Below are 16,373 nucleotides of genomic sequence, written 5' to 3'. Positions count from 1 at the left end.
TCAGACGATGCATTTATGTGTAACATTAGTATAATAGTTATGGTTAGTACTATAACAATACAAAAATATTATTACTGCTATTATACTAATATTTATAGTATTAGGTATGCATAACAAAATTTGTATCTATAGGTAAAAAAGTAGTGATTAGTATTGCAACGCTTGTGGGGAAGTAAAATATCAGAAAGTTTCCTATACCTTTTCGACGAAGTATTTTATAATGTAAAATCATAAAGTGAAGAATATAAACTGAATAGTCAGATCAACATCAACTGTTCGACCTAAGCAGAGCGTTACCTAGTCTTGTTTCACTTGATAATCGTTGCTTAGAGAGTATTATAGATGAGTATTATTACTCCGAATGGAAATATCATGAACATTTTTTTTTTTTATCAAACTACACAAGAGCAAATTACGTAGTGCAAAGGATAGATGCCGGTGCCGTTGAACATCCCCTTCGGCAATGTATATAAATGAAGGGTTGTTCTGATATTGGGGTTGCCGTTATTGAGCGCATGCCCAGTAGAGGGCGAAAAACGTCAATAGAACATTGCCGTCTGTATATTACATCGGCGTCGTTCCAGCAGTAGCATTTGTATCAGTAAAGCTTTACACATCATTTTTCAGGTCTTACCGAAACACCACCGTCGCGCGATGGCGGAGCCCGAAGTCGAAGATGTAGCGTTTTTGACAGCCATCAACCATTACAGTATGCAACAATTCTAATGGCGTTTGTCAACTGTATCGTTAAAACCGTTCTGTTGTATTAGGGGACAATCAAGACATCATGCACAAGTCCAGCATCTACGAACACACGGCCGTGACGGCCTGTTCGAGGCGCACAGCGTTGATCATGGCGAGCACTACCCTTTTTTTGATGTTTTTATGTTCGCTGCTCATAGCTTACGCCGGTCCGCAAAATGGCAAGTATAAAATTGTACTTTTTTTGTATACAGGCCGTCGGTCGGCAATATCGGGTCAAGGATAAAATTATTATTAACTTTTATCGAGCGACTAACGTTCCATACGTTTACAGCCTACAAAATTACCCTATCGGTATATATATATATATATATGTATTATTTAGCAAACGACTAATATACACCGACTACCGCAGAGGAAAAATATATTTTAAAAACTTTATTTTGTATCGTCTTAGGTACTTTTGCTGATTTGGCTGAGCCGGCAACCTCGCTCATATCAGGCGCCGGTTAGGTAAAAGGAGTAGTGAAACGGTCCACTCACTCCATCCCTTCGACTACCCCACGTCCCACCACCCTCACGTAAAATTGATCAACCAAAATTGTTAAATGACATTCGGTTTATTTTGAATGTTGTATTGATTTGTATTGTAATATGTGCGAGTACAACATACTAATTGATTCGATTTTCGATGAAAGGAGTTTAGGTACTGTTTAGTCCAAAAAGTTAAACATTCGGGAAATTAAAAATAACTGTTTTCCACATACAGTTTTACTTGAAAAAATGTATAAAAAAATATTTTGAAGTCTTATGCACTATATCTAAATGTGTTTAAATTTGTGAATACCACATTTTTAAATGTATTTTTTAACCAACAGTAAGTTTTAATTGAACGAGTTTCACCATTTTCACAAACAAATGAGTTATTTTACTGCTTACATAAATAAAATTACTAAATCATAAACGGGATTGTGTGCAATAGAGTGGTGTAAACCAAAATTACTTTGCCAATATATTTTGTTATGAATTTAAAAATATATGAATCATTAATAGAAACTTTTTTCCTGACTTCAAAATTTAATTAAATTTAACTAAATATTTGAATCGCCATAATAAAATGAGCTATCATACGAATTTGACTACTTTAAAAAGTAAAAGATTCCTCTATAGCCACAAAACATATTTATTAAAAAAAGTGATTTTTAACAAAAGTGGGACTTATCAGTTATCACCTTCCATAAATAAACGATTCAATTTAAATAAATATAATTTTGTTGATTTAGCTACCAAAAATTATGGTTAAAATAACTGTACAATTTGAACTTTGATTACGGCCTTCGAAAATAAATCTATAAAATGCGGACTAAAACAAGTATTTTTCTTTTAAAAAAAGCAATAATTACTAATAATCCAACCATCCTACGACGCTTCCTCGTTTTTTTGTAAAGCCATTTTCACAATTAAAATGGGTATAAATCAGAAAAAAATTAACCTGAAAATAAGTTAACACCGTTAAAATTTAATAAAACCACTTTTACACCAATAATTAGCTATATTATGTTTAAATATCCACGTCTGGGACCCTTAAGAGTATGTGTCGTTATACCAATTATTTATTAAGGAGTTCCATGGGGAATTTTTTTCGAAAACCAGTGTGTAATTTTATTAGTACAGTAGTTAAAACTCTTAGTTCTAGAATTTTTTTCCAACAGAGCTTCATAACGCCCATTAACAAAATGTTTCACAATTTTTTTACTAAAATATTTAGCACGCCATTAGGTTGCGTTTAAATGGTCCATTATGGGGTTTAAGCAAAAACATCTACCAAAAAATCGATATTTTGAAGGGAATGACGTTTTAATATATTCATTATTTGACTTGACATTTAATGATGTATTAAACATTTTTTTACTTTTTAAATAGTTACCAACATTTTTCTAGGATTTATTTTTTAAAACGGATATGGCTTCCCTCCGAAAAGTCCTCGTTTTCGATAGTAAAATACCTTTTTATGGTTTAACTCTAAATTCATCACGGAGTGAGTAAAACGCATTCTTATAGTCAATTTGTCCCCTCGAAAATTGACTGTACGACGTCTTCTTAAGAGGATGTGACAATTTATATATTTTAAGAATTAAAAAGTAACATTTGTTTATTTTTTTTAAACCTATAGATTGCCCGTGCATTGGCGAAAGACCTATGTTTTTGCCCGACGACGATGGAGTTAACCGCTCTCGTTCAGTCATACCGATTGCCACAAACGGCGACATTTTCCCTTGGAACAACGTACGACTGCCGACATTTGCTAGGCCTTACAGCTACCACATAAAAATACATCCTAACTTGACGAGCTTAGACGTAAAAGGTATACTTAAAATACATGTCACATCGACCATACATTTGTAATTGTTCATTCGGTTACTAGGTCAAGTCCAAATCAACTTCCGGCTCACCCACGATACCGATTACATAGTTTTTCACAGCAAAAATCTTACCCTAGTTGACAAAGTGAGTGTTAAAATTGCAGTATGGTGTGCATTTTTTAATTTTTAATTTTTTCAGCATGTGATGAACGCCGATAACCATGAAATACGATTCGAAGTGTCCCGGACGCTGGAATACTCAGCGGGTCAACAAATACTGTTAGAGTTCGAAGATACGTTGTCGGCGGAATTAAATTACACTCTACTCATCAGGTATACGACTAGACTGAGCAAAGAACTAGAAGGGTTTTACTTGAGCAGTTATACCACGGGCAGAGGAGAAAGGAGGTAAGCGCATATGGAAAACGAAAAACACTAATCGCTATTAAATTAACGTGTGGTGACAATTTTTTTTTTTTAGGTATTTGGCTACCACTCATTTCGAACCAACTTACGCGCGTTCGGCGTTTCCATGTTTCGACGAGCCTCAGTTTAAGGCGCGATTTCGAATGTCGATTTTGAGAAACAGATTTCACATAGCGTTGTTTAACATGCCGATCAAGGAGTCCGTGGACGACGGGTTATACATGGGAGTCGGACTGGTACGATAATATTATACTTTTAATAGTTCTGATCGTAAACGACCAATAACCACGGTGGGTTCCAGATGAGAGACGATTTTGAAGAATCCGTGGAGATGAGCACATATCTTGTGGCGTTTGTCGTTTGTGATTATCAGTATGTACATGCACAAACTGCGCAGGGGGTCGCCGTACGAGTATACGCACCCCCTGATCTACTGTCCCAAACTACGTTTGCTTTGAACACCGCCACCCAAGTGATGGACCATTACACAGAATTCTTTGGTGTACCTTATCCGCTACCGAAACAGGGTATGATGACATACGGCCATAGACACAACTTAGCAGCGCGTGTATCATCATTTGTATTCTCTTTTGATTAGATTTAATAGCTATACCAGACTTTGGAGCCGGCGCTATGGAAAACTGGGGCCTAATCACGTACAGGGAGACTTCGATATTATACGACGAAAACGAAACATCGGCCGCCGCTCATCAGTGGGTAGCCGTAGTCGTGGCCCACGAATTGGCCCATCAGTGGTTTGGAAATCTGGTGACTATGCGATGGTGGAACGACTTGTGGTTGAACGAAGGATTCGCAAGTTATTTGGAGTACCGCGGAGTGGAGCACGTGATGCCCGGTTGGCTGATGATGGCTCAGTTCGTGCTTGACAAGACCCAACAAGGTCTGAGGTTAGACGCACTGTCTACTTCGCATCCGATAAGCGTCACCGTGCACGACCCAGTAGAAATCGAAGCTATCTTCGACTCGATATCATACAGTAAGGTTAGTCAGAACACACCCCCTACGTTATAGGGCTGTCCCCGGGCTTATGAATTTAGGATTGACCTATTAGGTAGTTTAGCTAATGGGTAATTAATTGCCTTGGGCTTAGACAAAAATTACCCCATCGTTATAAAATATTACAACCTATACCAGTTTCCGACCGAGGTTGAATATCACAAGAAGCTGTCGTAGGTCTTAGGGCTACTTTAAGTTAGTAATTTGGAAAAAATGATCTGACAGTGGAAAAATTCTAGTTTTTTTTAACGCCTTTATCTGTTCTTCGCGTACAAATGACTAAGGCAAAATGTTTTTTTGCTTTTCTAGGGCGCTGCTATTTTGTACATGTTAGAGAAGTTTCTCGGTCTCGAAACTTTGCGCAGTGGTTTGAACGATTATCTCAATACACACAAATACGGCAACGCGGATACGAAAGATCTATGGAGTGTACTCAGCAAACACGCTAACGAAACTGTACAAGTTAAAGTATGCGTGTTACAGCCAATTCGATATTTTTAACGTTATTAACTGACGCATGTGTTCTTTTCTAGGCGATCATGGATACTTGGACTCGTCAGATGGGGTTTCCGGTGATTAAAATCACTCGCGAAAATAGTTCATCATCGACTAACGCGGTATCGTTTACTGCCATGCAAAGTCGATTCCTACTGACTGCCGAAATAGCGCACGAGGTGAAGAGCAGAGCTGAACCATCTCCTTACGAGTACAAATGGTTTGTGCCATTAAGCTTTTACACGGATATCACGAGCTTCCGCGAACAAGAAGTCGTCTGGATGAACATGACTGATGGTTTGTAAAACAAAGCAAATTTGTATATTATTATTATTATTAATGGTTATATATTTATTTGGTTACTGATTGTTTGCGCAGTGAGATTCGAAGTAGACCCAAAAGTGCGATGGCTAAAAGCTAACGTAAATCAATCTGGGTTTTACCGAGTAAATTATGACAACGGGTTATGGGATGAGCTTATTGGCCAACTGAAACTCAACCACGAAGTATTTAGTGCCGCCGATAGAGCGTCTTTAGTCGATGATGTATTCACGCTATGCAGAGCAGGAGTTCTTAACGTAACAGTCCCTCTGGAGTTGTCCAAGTATTTATATAAGGAAAGAGACTATGTACCATGGGCCACAGCTTTAGAACACTTTCAAAACTGGAGCAAATATCTATCGGAGTCGTCACCTTATAGAATGTTTTTGAGTTACATGAAGGGTCTCCTCGGTCCTGTTGCACGATCAGTCGGTTGGGAGGATGAAGGGACACATTTAGAAAAGTACGGTTAAATTTACTTGTATTGGCTTAATCTATTTATAATCGCCTGGTATGATACTTTTTTTGATATTAGGTTAATGAGATCAGATATATTAGCTTCTGCTATATTATCTGGAATCGAAGACGTGGTTAAAGAAGCGAAAAACAAATTTGCCGAGTGGATGTATGAAAATAAACGAATACCGCCAAATTTAAGAGAAGTTGTTTATTTAGCGGGTAATGCAGGATGTTTATAATTTTATAAATATATTTTGATACTAATCAAGGTTCTAACGTTTCTAGGAATTAGACACGGAGATGTTAAAGAGTGGAACTATTGTTGGGACAAATATAACCAAAGTCGAGTACCCAGCGAACGAAAATTGCTTCTTAAAATACTAGGTGCTACGGAAGATCCTTGGTTATTGCAAAGGTAAATGCCGTTTAAAATAAACTATTAATTATTATAGACGTTTTAAGTTTTTATTTTCATACAGATACTTGTCGACTACGTTAGACCCGTCAAAAGTGAAAGCGCAAGATGTAAAAATGGTCCTGGGAGTAGTAGCTTCTCAAGGACTTCAAGGACAACTGTTAGCTTGGCGACATCTTAAAGCGAATTGGGATAATTTACAAACTATGTTTGGAAACGGCACATTTACAATGGGGGGTCTTATTACAGCGGTTACTTCTCATTTTGCCACCGAGTATGACTTCAAAGAAGTATCAGACTTTTTCCGTAACATAGATGTAGGATCTGGCACTAGGGCATTGGAACAGAGTTTGGAGATGATACAGTTAAACGTTCATTGGGTCAAGAACAACGAAGTCCACATATATAATTGGCTGTTGAATCATGAAAAAGCTTAATAAATATAATATATATAAATATAGGAACGGAATGTGGAATAAATACCTAATTTTGAAATGTATGATATTTTTGGAATGATAAGTCAAACAATTGTTTAAGACTGATGCGGGAATAATGAGAATTTCAAATCGTTTGGTGTTAAATCAAAAGATAAGTTATACATAGTATTTTCGATATAAAAATGGATTGTCTGATAATGTTACTTAATACTTTACATAAACGTATAATGCTTCCAAATGAAAATTATAATAGTAGTTAATAACTTTTTTTTTACGATTCACCATTGCTTACATAAGTGTGACATTATTAGCGTAGCTATGTTTGATAAAAGTTTTCTTATATATATTTTGTATTACTGAATTATAAAAGGGGTTTGCTGAAATTCAGGGTTTTTAGAATAACAAATTTTAAATGAATTGATTGTCTCCAGTTTGTGTTCACAGGGTTACTTAATAATGTATAACAGTAGCATAAAGTGTACTTTTTTTTCTATCTAATTTATGTATAACATTTTTTATAGTACATCATAATACAAATTACAATAGACAAAACATACTTGCTGTTAAGGCGGTATAGATATTGAGCTAATAAATAAATAAAAATGCGTACAAAATTAATCCACGGATCGTGTTGTATTATTTTTGATAACTTTGTCATTGTGATAGTTACTTTTCATTGATACGCGTATAAAATAATGTACTAAATTATATAATGTAGTTTTATAAGTATGGACTTATATTTTTACTTCGTTAACTGTAAAAACAGTAATGCATTGATTATGATATAAAAATATTACAAAGTATATTTGTAAATACTAAAAAAACAAAACAACAAAATGTATATTTTTACATATATTATTAAATAAGTGTAACTAAACTTTATTAATATAACTGATAACATATTGTCAATAATCTGATAAAGGTTTAAATGGAATCAATTTTATACACAATTTATCATATAATTTTGAAACAGAATCATTTAAATTTCAAAGCCATTAAAAATTAACAACTATTGATGTGCGTACATTATTTACGGCGAGGAAAATCAGTAGCAGGAATGTTTTCGAAAATAACTACTTTTCAGGGAAAAACGCTGAACAATACCATTCACGAGCGATGGCTGTCTGGAATATCTGAATCTATTGGATTACAAAAACGTCGAAGTAACAATATTTAAGCGAAGAGCACCGACGTTCAATACTTACCAAACATCTCGTCCAAAACGCGTACTGCTAATTCGTTGACATGCGTGCATTTATCAGTGATCAATATTTTTAACACTTTTTTGATTTCACCAATTAGTTTCCTATCGCCTTTACTGTAGGAATAATGTTTAAGTATTATGAACTCCCGAAAGGAAAACGGTACTAGATATTATTTTCATACTCCGTAAATAGCGGCATCATCAGTTGAAGGATTTTGATTACGGCATAGCGTAGGTTTGGGTTTTCGTCCAAATGAATATTTATAACACAAGGGAATAACATCTCCAGCGTCAACCGATCACAGATTTGGCAAAATGTCTAATATAATAATCGATGTAGGTAATAATGACATTAGGACGTACAATTAAACAGACTGTGTTTGAAAAACTAAGCTTTCGCATAAATGTCATGGGCAAAATTTGCAAAATATTATTTTTTAAAGAAAAATCTTAAATACAACTGATGAGTTAAGATATTCCAAGCAGGTTTAAGTGTATCCCACAAAAATCATTGCTCTACCAAATTTTCCCTCGTGTTCATTATTAAAGATCTAAATCGTATACAAATGACGGTTGCACATACTTTGGCGAACGATAAGAACGCCATTTTGTTGTAAGTATTTCTTGTATATGATAAATTTATCAAGTACGGCACAACCGACGACTGTGCCCATTCCATTCCGAATTCGTTTACCAACGTTTTAAGCACTTCCATCGCAGTACACTGAACAGCTGATTCTGGATAATGTGTAACAATCCAACAGATACAAGTGAAGATACAAGTTATAAATTGTTTCTAATATTAGGCTACTTACTTGAGTCGACTAATAAAATGTAAAACGCTTGCTTCAAGTACTCTTCGAAAAACGTTATGCCCATTTGAACGGCCAATGTGCCTAGGTGCATTGCTCCCGCATTCCGGATTTCCCACGAATCGTTGATAATAAAAGCTTTCAAACAACAGATCAAACGATCTTCAGGCAATGTTACCATGTCCTAATAATATAATGAAACAATGTCAAACTTTCGGGAAATTATTTTCTGGAAATGTGAATTCTTTGTGGGTCCCACGCGAATTAGTGGCAAAATTTTAGATTTGAAAACTTGTTCCTACATGAATCCTTTGACTAAACTTATCTATTAGTCATACTCACGGTGTATTTCACTCCTAGTATATCTTTGACATGTTTCACCACGTTGAATACGATATCGATGTTTTGGTCTTGTACCAATTCTTTCGTCAGTCCTACAAGGTGATCTTTTACCCTACGGCATAACCCATAAATTAGTTTTAAAAGTCATAATTTTAACTTTTACCTTTTGTATGATTTTAACTCACAGTTCGGAAGGAACTATCTTTCCAAATTTTGCTAGCACAACAGGTACCTCCATTCTACATTTTAAATCGCTGTCCCGACTTAAACTGTAAATGGCCGGAATCAAGTAGTCTACTACGATTTGGTCGGCTTCCTCGGTCGACAGTCCTTTGTATAACATTACGGTACAATCATATACGGTGGCCACTGTGCGAAACCGAACCTCTGCTTGTTGGTCTTTGGTCAGCTTTGTTAGCATTTGCATGACGATTTCCGTTAATTTACTGCAGTCTATCCCGAATACCCCAAGCATCTTTATCGGCGTACAAACAGAAATAAAAAAAAATAATAACTTTTTAAATGACATTTTAACGACATAGTTGGGTATTATAGCGTGTATAATTTTTAATTTAGCGAACACCTTGGTAATGTTTTTGACGACAGTCAATCGCACTCCCCACGATCGATCTTCAATGGAATTCAGTATGATCGGAATGATTTTCTGTTCTGTGAAGATCGCGTCGAGGCGTTTCGATATCATAATGGCCGACGATAGAGCTAAAGTCCTCACATGTTCCTTTAACATGTATAAAATGTATTATTGTTGCAAGTAAAACAAAATATTATAATATGATTTTATAATAAATAGGTGGTTCAATTATTAAGAAGATATGGATTTATGTCGCAGATACTCCAAAGTTTTTTTTTTTTTTTTAGAAAATTTGCATTTGTTTAGATTTTGCTACCAATATATTTTTCCGAATCTGAACTAAAAAATAAAATCTGCCTTTGCTTAAGTATATTTAGTAGTTACATTTTGGTCGGCGCTAAACTGTGCTAATCGAGGTATTATGTTGGTGACGATGACCGGTAACTGAGCTACTTCACTCAAGTCAGCCAAACATTTAGCCGCGTCCTGACGAACAGACGGTAATGTATCTGAACTCAAATAGTAGTAATACTGCATTAAATTTTCTGAAATAATTGAATTATTATAAATGTGAGTAATGTCGTATAGGAAAAATACTTACCTTGATATTCAGGGTCGACACGTAAATACACGGCGGAAAACAAATGACAAACTGACCATTTTTTGGCACACTGATCGTTAACCGCCATATTCGCAATCATTGGTATAAAGTATGCTTCTAAATCACTGACTTCCATGATTCCAGCTACTGCCAACAGTGATCTAACGGCAGCCATTCTGACATCGCTCGATTTACAACCCGCTAATTCTTCCAATGGTGACTAAAAATAATTGTCTTTTATAGGTTTTTTTTAAAAAGTTTAGGTTACTTTATTAGTTAATATAATACATAGGTTAACTAAGAGTATAAAAAATTCTAATTTGACTAAAAACAGTTAAAGAACCTCTAAATTTGTGTATTTTTGGTCGAAAACGGCTCAAAACTTAAAAAAGCCTGTAAGTGCCAATCGACGATGAAATTTCTACCTTATTGCGTTACATTGGCGATGAAACATACATCCTTTTTGGCTAAAAAAATAATTTTTAGGAAAAATGGCACTTAAAGCCTTTTTTGATTCCACTCTTCATTATTTATTTTGTACTCTGAAATGCGTTATGCGTAATTCGACAAAAGCTTTGAAAACAGATAGATTTTTCAATACTTGAATTATGATGTATCGATCGAAGTAGATTTTTAGTTTTCGTTTTAAATACTATTGTAAAAATAATTAAGAAACTTTAAAAATTGCAATTTTTCAAATACAAATTATTACGAAATTAGAATGTACTGATAGAAGTAGAAGCATATGTTTTAGTATAAAAAAAGGAGATGTATGCGTTATAAAAGTTTAAAAAAAAATTAAATATAAAAACAGGTATTTATTCTTTCTTGTAGTATTAAATGAGTTTATTTAATGTTAAGTTCTAGTGAAAAAGGTTCTACACAAAACGCCCTAATAAGTGCTAATGTAGAGGTCCTTTACTTTTAATGTCTTTTGTTAGGGAGTGTGTCATTGGTTTTGCCGTTTATAAAAGTACGTCTCATTTTTTAATAATAACATTGGGCTTGTCCCGTATTTTCAGTAAAAAAAAAATAATGAATACTATAATTTAGAAGTAAAAAATGAGGATGTTTTAATTTATAAAAACAATTATAAAAATTTAGCTTCACTCTATCTTTATAATTATTTAGAAGTATAATAAAAAAATCTAAGTTACCCATTAGACTCTTTCCCCTCATTTGCGAATAATACATGTCAGGAACGCTGATAAACATAGAATTTGTCGGACGCGGATTTACTTTCAGTTATTAAAAATATATGAATTATCAATTATACATTTTTTAAAAATTCAACTGTTTTCTCGAAGTTTAACTTGTTTTCTTCCGAAAAATCCCCATAAAATAGGGTTTCAATGTATTTTATTCGTTTCAATTTGAATAATATTTTATAGTTTTTAAAAATTGCTGATTTTTAAAATTACGATCCGGCGCCATAATAACCTTTTCAAATTAAAGCTGTTGTTTAACTTGGTTTTCTAAAATAAGTTATAATTTTATTGAAAATCACCGATTGTAGCAGACTGTAAAATATTATCAACACTAAAAAAAATGAAAATCCTTTAGTCCGTAGTGTTTTTAAATTTGTAAAAAACATTCGTATCTTGCTAACACAGAAAAATAGACGATAAATAGTTCTATAAGTAATGTAAGATGTACAAAAAGTCTCATTACACATAAGCTTTAATCAGTTTACATAGTTTAAATTCTAAATTTCAAAGAATGTTTATAATAATTGAAGACTTTTTTTTTTAAAACGTTTTAAATTCCAAAAAAAATTGTTTAGAATTTTTTTTGGAATTTCAATTGTTTTTAAAAAAAAATGTTTATAATTTTTTGAAAAAATTTTTTTTTGGATTTAAAAACATTTTGAAAAAAAAAGGACAAGTCTTGTTGTTGCCCCAAAGTCTTCAACTCAGTATTGCATTATGAATAAATGAAGCATGTGATTCACATTTTTGACCATAACTTCGCAATAAATTAAGTCCAGACTATACAATTTTCATAGCACCGTAAAAAACATAATATGTATAGGCAATTGAAAAGAAAAGCGTCAAAATGTTCAACCGTTCGGTCTAACAATTATTAATTTAATTGTATTAAAAAAATAATTTATGCAAAATTAAGAGCAATTTTTATAAATTTTTTTAAGATAAATTTACTTTATAGCTTTAGTAATCGTTAGAATAACTCCTACTATAATATTTTTATTAAATAAAAAAATCTACTTATTTATGTTATACAAAATTAACAAACTAAAAAATTTAAGTATAGCTACATGATAACAGATGATAAATGTATATTTACAAGCAAAACATGAGCGTATTTTGGTCCTCCGACATAACATTCAAAATCTCCTAAAATAAGGGCCAATTCTTTTAACTCGGTCAGTTTTCCAGCAATAATATAATTAGTCAGAAACGGGATTAGACGTGTACGAGTATTTTTTACACCCAGTTTATCAGCGACTAACTTCAAGTTACTATTTACGTCTAGGCGATCCTTGATGAAAAAAAAAGTAAAATTAATTAATTAGGAAAATTAATTATAATAAAAACAATACAAACACATTCGCACTTCTTGAAAGTCGTAGGTTTTAGAGCTTTCGAAAAATGAGTAAATAAATATAAGATCATCATCCAGAATGGAAAAGTCAGCGTGAGCTGATTCCCAACTTTCTTCCACGTCGCACATTATATTTTACACTAATTAATTTAAATACGTTATTAGCAGTAGATACATATAAAACATTAAAAAAGTATTTTTAACTGTAAAATAAATAACAATATACCAAATTGTATTTATTGTATTAATGATAAAAATGTCTAATTTTTTTTTTTTTTAATCTGTTATACATACCTAGTTCAGTAGATTTGGAAAAATTGCCAGTTGCCACGGAAGAAATACATTCTTTAAGTGCTACACGCCACTTTCATCGATGAGGTTATAAAAAATACATTTTTCCATGAAATACAATTTTCAAAAACACCGTATTTTTGTATTCTAAATACAATATTTTTATACATAGCTCATTGATAAATATAGATATGCAAATCGAGTTAACTAAATCGTTATAAAAGTTCATTTATACTCATTTGCGCTATAAGCTGATAAGCACCGCGTTTTTATTGCGCTTAACTATTTTTAATTGTTTTTTTAAATTCTTCTTGTTACATTTTTTTTTAAATTCAAGATAGCCATTTTATTAAGAATAATTTGCTGAAAATGTTAACTAGTAGATAACCAGATTTGGATAATTACTTTTTAACTTACTAAAGGTTAAATTGTATGATGGGAGGTGGAGTGCGGTAGACTAATGCGCGCAGATAAAAATATCTCTACGCGTTTACTCTATAATTAAAAAAGTAAAATAGTTAAGTTCAATTAAACACGTGGTGCTTATAGGACAAATGAGTATAAATTAATTAAAAAATTTGTTTTTAAAAAATATTCACTAGAACAAGTTATTTTATTTGTCGAGTCATTGTGGGACACCCTGTATAGATGCACTGTATTCTGTCATTTTCCGTGCACAGTAAAATAATCTATAGGTATAAATTAACACATTCTTATGTCAATTTAACTTATTTGCAAGTTGCAACTCGTGCGTTCAGCAATTATAAGCTGTAGATTTCCACATTTTTCTTATGAATCGAAATATCAAACATTTTGATATAATTCAAAATTGCCACTATTTATATTCTTCCATGAGTTAAATCCAATCGGCCGTCAGAGATAAGTGATAATATGAACACATGGCCTTGGATATTATATCAGTAACCATGCGATTAAGCTGTTCATAATCGTTTTTAATTTGTATTATGTTATCATTTAAAACGTATATACTTATCAATGGGATAAATATTATTTGATGCATGTTCGCACTTCGCTGGTCATTTAGGACGGGCTTTCCTTTTTCCTGATATCCTCAAATTGACATTTCAAATGTCAATATTTGAAACCATATTATACTACTATGGCCAAATATTTAGTACAAATCATAATTCTTGGATCACAGATAGTCGGTAAAGCGTTTACAAAAGCACTCAAACAAGAATACGCAGCTAGTCAAGAAGCTGCTCGTAGGGCAGGCGGTGGCCGCGCAGGAGCAGCGCACGCCGCTGCTAATGCCAAAGCCGGTATATCTCTCGAAGAGGCCAAGCAAATCCTCAATGTTAAAGGTAAGATAAATTATGGACACAAATCTATAACCGACCCTTCATGTTAAAACTTGAAACTAGTTATAACTTTTTTTTAATAATTTTGACCTTGTATTTTGAAAGAATCGCCTCATTGTTAGTTGTAAATTATGCATCAATAGATTTCTTATAAGTTTTAAGTATTATAGTATTTAATACCCTGGCAGGGTTAGTAGAAAGAAAAGAGATGTCTCCTAAATTAATGGTATATGTGGATGAACAAGTCAAGAGAGGAGCGGACAGCAATTAGTAATAAAAATGGTCGTTTTATAATTAATGTAGTTGCATGGAAATAGAGCTAGAATATGGTCCATAAAATGGTAAGAGGTAATTAGATATAACATGAGAATGGCTGGTATAAGTTATTACGTTTATAGTTAATCAAATTACAGTAATGATTCATAACTACATTTTTTTAATTTAAATGAAATGCATTTGAATACTCTATATTTAAATTCCTTATCAAAACATGTTGAAATTTCTTCTAATGTAATATTTATTTTAAAAAAAATCATTTTTACAATGTGTTAGCAGAGTTAAGAAAAACTTTGATGATTTGAATTAAATGATATAAAAGTTGCATCAAAAAACAATCTATAAATTACAAAAGTTGAGTTATAAGTAAAACCAATGGGTGGGCCAAGGTGAAGCGTCCAAATGTCCATCTATATCACCAAAATCAAGTTGTTAACATTTTTTTTTAAAGTAATTCGTTCATATAAAATATAAGGAACTAATTTCAACCCTTCATTCACACTTAAATAGAAATTTGTTTCCATTCCCAAAAAATAATATTAAAATTGTTAACAATAGTTATGGAACAAATCTAGTTTATGGCTAAGCAATTTTCAATTTGATTTAAAAGGGTTTTTTTTTGCTAAGTATTGTGATTTTTGTGATGTTTAATGTTTATAAATATAACACATTCTATAAAAAAATTATTATTTCATGTATACGTTCCTTAACAAAACTGACCAAAATGAATTTTATATAGCGAGCATAAGAACATATGTTCAAATATGTTAAACTTGTCATGAATACTTATAACGAGCCTCAGTTTATACCTATATAATATTGTTTTAAATTTTTTTATGGAAAATAAATATCTCTTTTTTTTATTTTAATATTTTTACTATAAAATATTTTAATATTTAATGACTATTTTCAGGAATGACCAAAGACGAAGTTCAAGAGCGGTATGAATATTTATTCAAAATCAATGATAAAGCAAAAGGAGGTTCATTTTATTTGCAGTCAAAAATATATAGAGCCAAAGAGCGATTAGACAAGGAGGTATCAATAAAAAAGGAAAATAATGTATAGACAATTAAAAATTATATAGGCATTTTGTACTCTGTAAAATAGATGTTGTAAAAAATAATGTTTTATTATTTGTTGTTATAAATAAACAAATCAAATGTTGTATAGAGTTCCCTAAATTGTTTATTAGTTTTCACATTGAGATATATAAAAAAAGTGCTTAATCTTTGTGTTAACACCCAAGATGTGCCGAACCTAATTATAACCCAAGAATAATTGTGATTAACTGTAAATAATTGACCTTGGGTTATTTTTGTTGTTTTATCGTTATTAGTAGCAATGTTAATTTTTGTGGTACGAGCTTGGAGAAGTTCTTTTAAGACCTTACTGGCAATGATCAAGTTCCTTTTACTAACAGCTGAATTGTCCTTTATGGTCGTGAATAAATGAGTTGCTAGTTGTAAAATTCTATACATCCACTTCTCAAAATCAATATTATTATTTTATATTAGTCTTCGGTTTAGGCCCTTGGCCATGGGGCGACTCGTATTACGAAAGAAAAATAGACTGGATACTGCTAAGAGAAATTATGTGAATTATTCAATGTGTTTTCCTAAGCTTTTTATAAGGTTGTGGAAGTAGTAGAATGATTATTTTTCTTTTAATTGTAAAGTAGTTATTGTACTGTTCAACGCATTCTATAAAGATCTGTTGTCTAATAGTAGAATTAC

General features: G+C 32.4%; 3 protein-coding genes across 3 annotated transcripts; 2 read left to right on the top strand and 1 right to left on the bottom strand.

The window, feature by feature from the left end:
* The first annotated feature begins 520 nt into the window (after positions 1-520).
* LOC126835821 (endoplasmic reticulum aminopeptidase 1-like) lies at positions 521-7,288 on the top strand. The gene is made up of 14 exons (XM_050568647.1): positions 521-709; positions 771-923; positions 2,876-3,067; positions 3,128-3,210; positions 3,265-3,473; positions 3,547-3,727; positions 3,793-4,018; positions 4,090-4,493; positions 4,818-4,976; positions 5,042-5,300; positions 5,382-5,787; positions 5,860-6,002; positions 6,069-6,198; positions 6,263-7,288. Exons 1-14 carry the CDS (start codon positions 655-657, stop codon positions 6,633-6,635), a joined length of 2,973 nt encoding a protein of 990 aa, XP_050424604.1. The 5' UTR covers positions 521-654; the 3' UTR covers positions 6,636-7,288.
* A 420-nt stretch (positions 7,289-7,708) lies between these two features.
* LOC126835849 (serine/threonine-protein phosphatase 2A 65 kDa regulatory subunit A beta isoform-like) lies at positions 7,709-12,877 on the bottom strand. Its single transcript, XM_050568697.1, has 8 exons — positions 12,761-12,877; positions 12,491-12,685; positions 10,187-10,406; positions 9,970-10,130; positions 9,577-9,732; positions 8,655-8,835; positions 8,360-8,577; positions 7,709-7,774 (listed from the first exon to the last, which is right to left on the bottom strand). The coding sequence occupies exons 1-8, from the start codon at positions 12,875-12,877 to the stop codon at positions 7,709-7,711; spliced, it is 1,314 nt and encodes a 437-aa protein (XP_050424654.1).
* Positions 12,878-14,020: 1,143 nt separating this feature from the next.
* On the top strand, positions 14,021-15,821 carry LOC126835835 (mitochondrial import inner membrane translocase subunit Tim16). Its single transcript, XM_050568677.1, has 2 exons — positions 14,021-14,364; positions 15,551-15,821. Exons 1-2 carry the CDS (start codon positions 14,160-14,162, stop codon positions 15,703-15,705), a joined length of 360 nt encoding a protein of 119 aa, XP_050424634.1. The 5' UTR covers positions 14,021-14,159; the 3' UTR covers positions 15,706-15,821.
* The last annotated feature ends 552 nt before the right edge of the window (positions 15,822-16,373 follow it).

The sequence above is a fragment of the Adelges cooleyi genome, unplaced genomic scaffold (assembly GCF_023614345.1).
Source record: "Adelges cooleyi isolate 19-005CV unplaced genomic scaffold, UGA_ACOO_1.1 ACOO_flye_CR_arks_rails_tigmint_CR_PRNA_23, whole genome shotgun sequence".
Taxonomy (NCBI): domain Eukaryota; kingdom Metazoa; phylum Arthropoda; class Insecta; order Hemiptera; family Adelgidae; genus Adelges; species Adelges cooleyi.
Note: the sequence above shows the minus strand (reverse complement) of the source record. Positions and strands in the feature narration are given on the sequence as shown.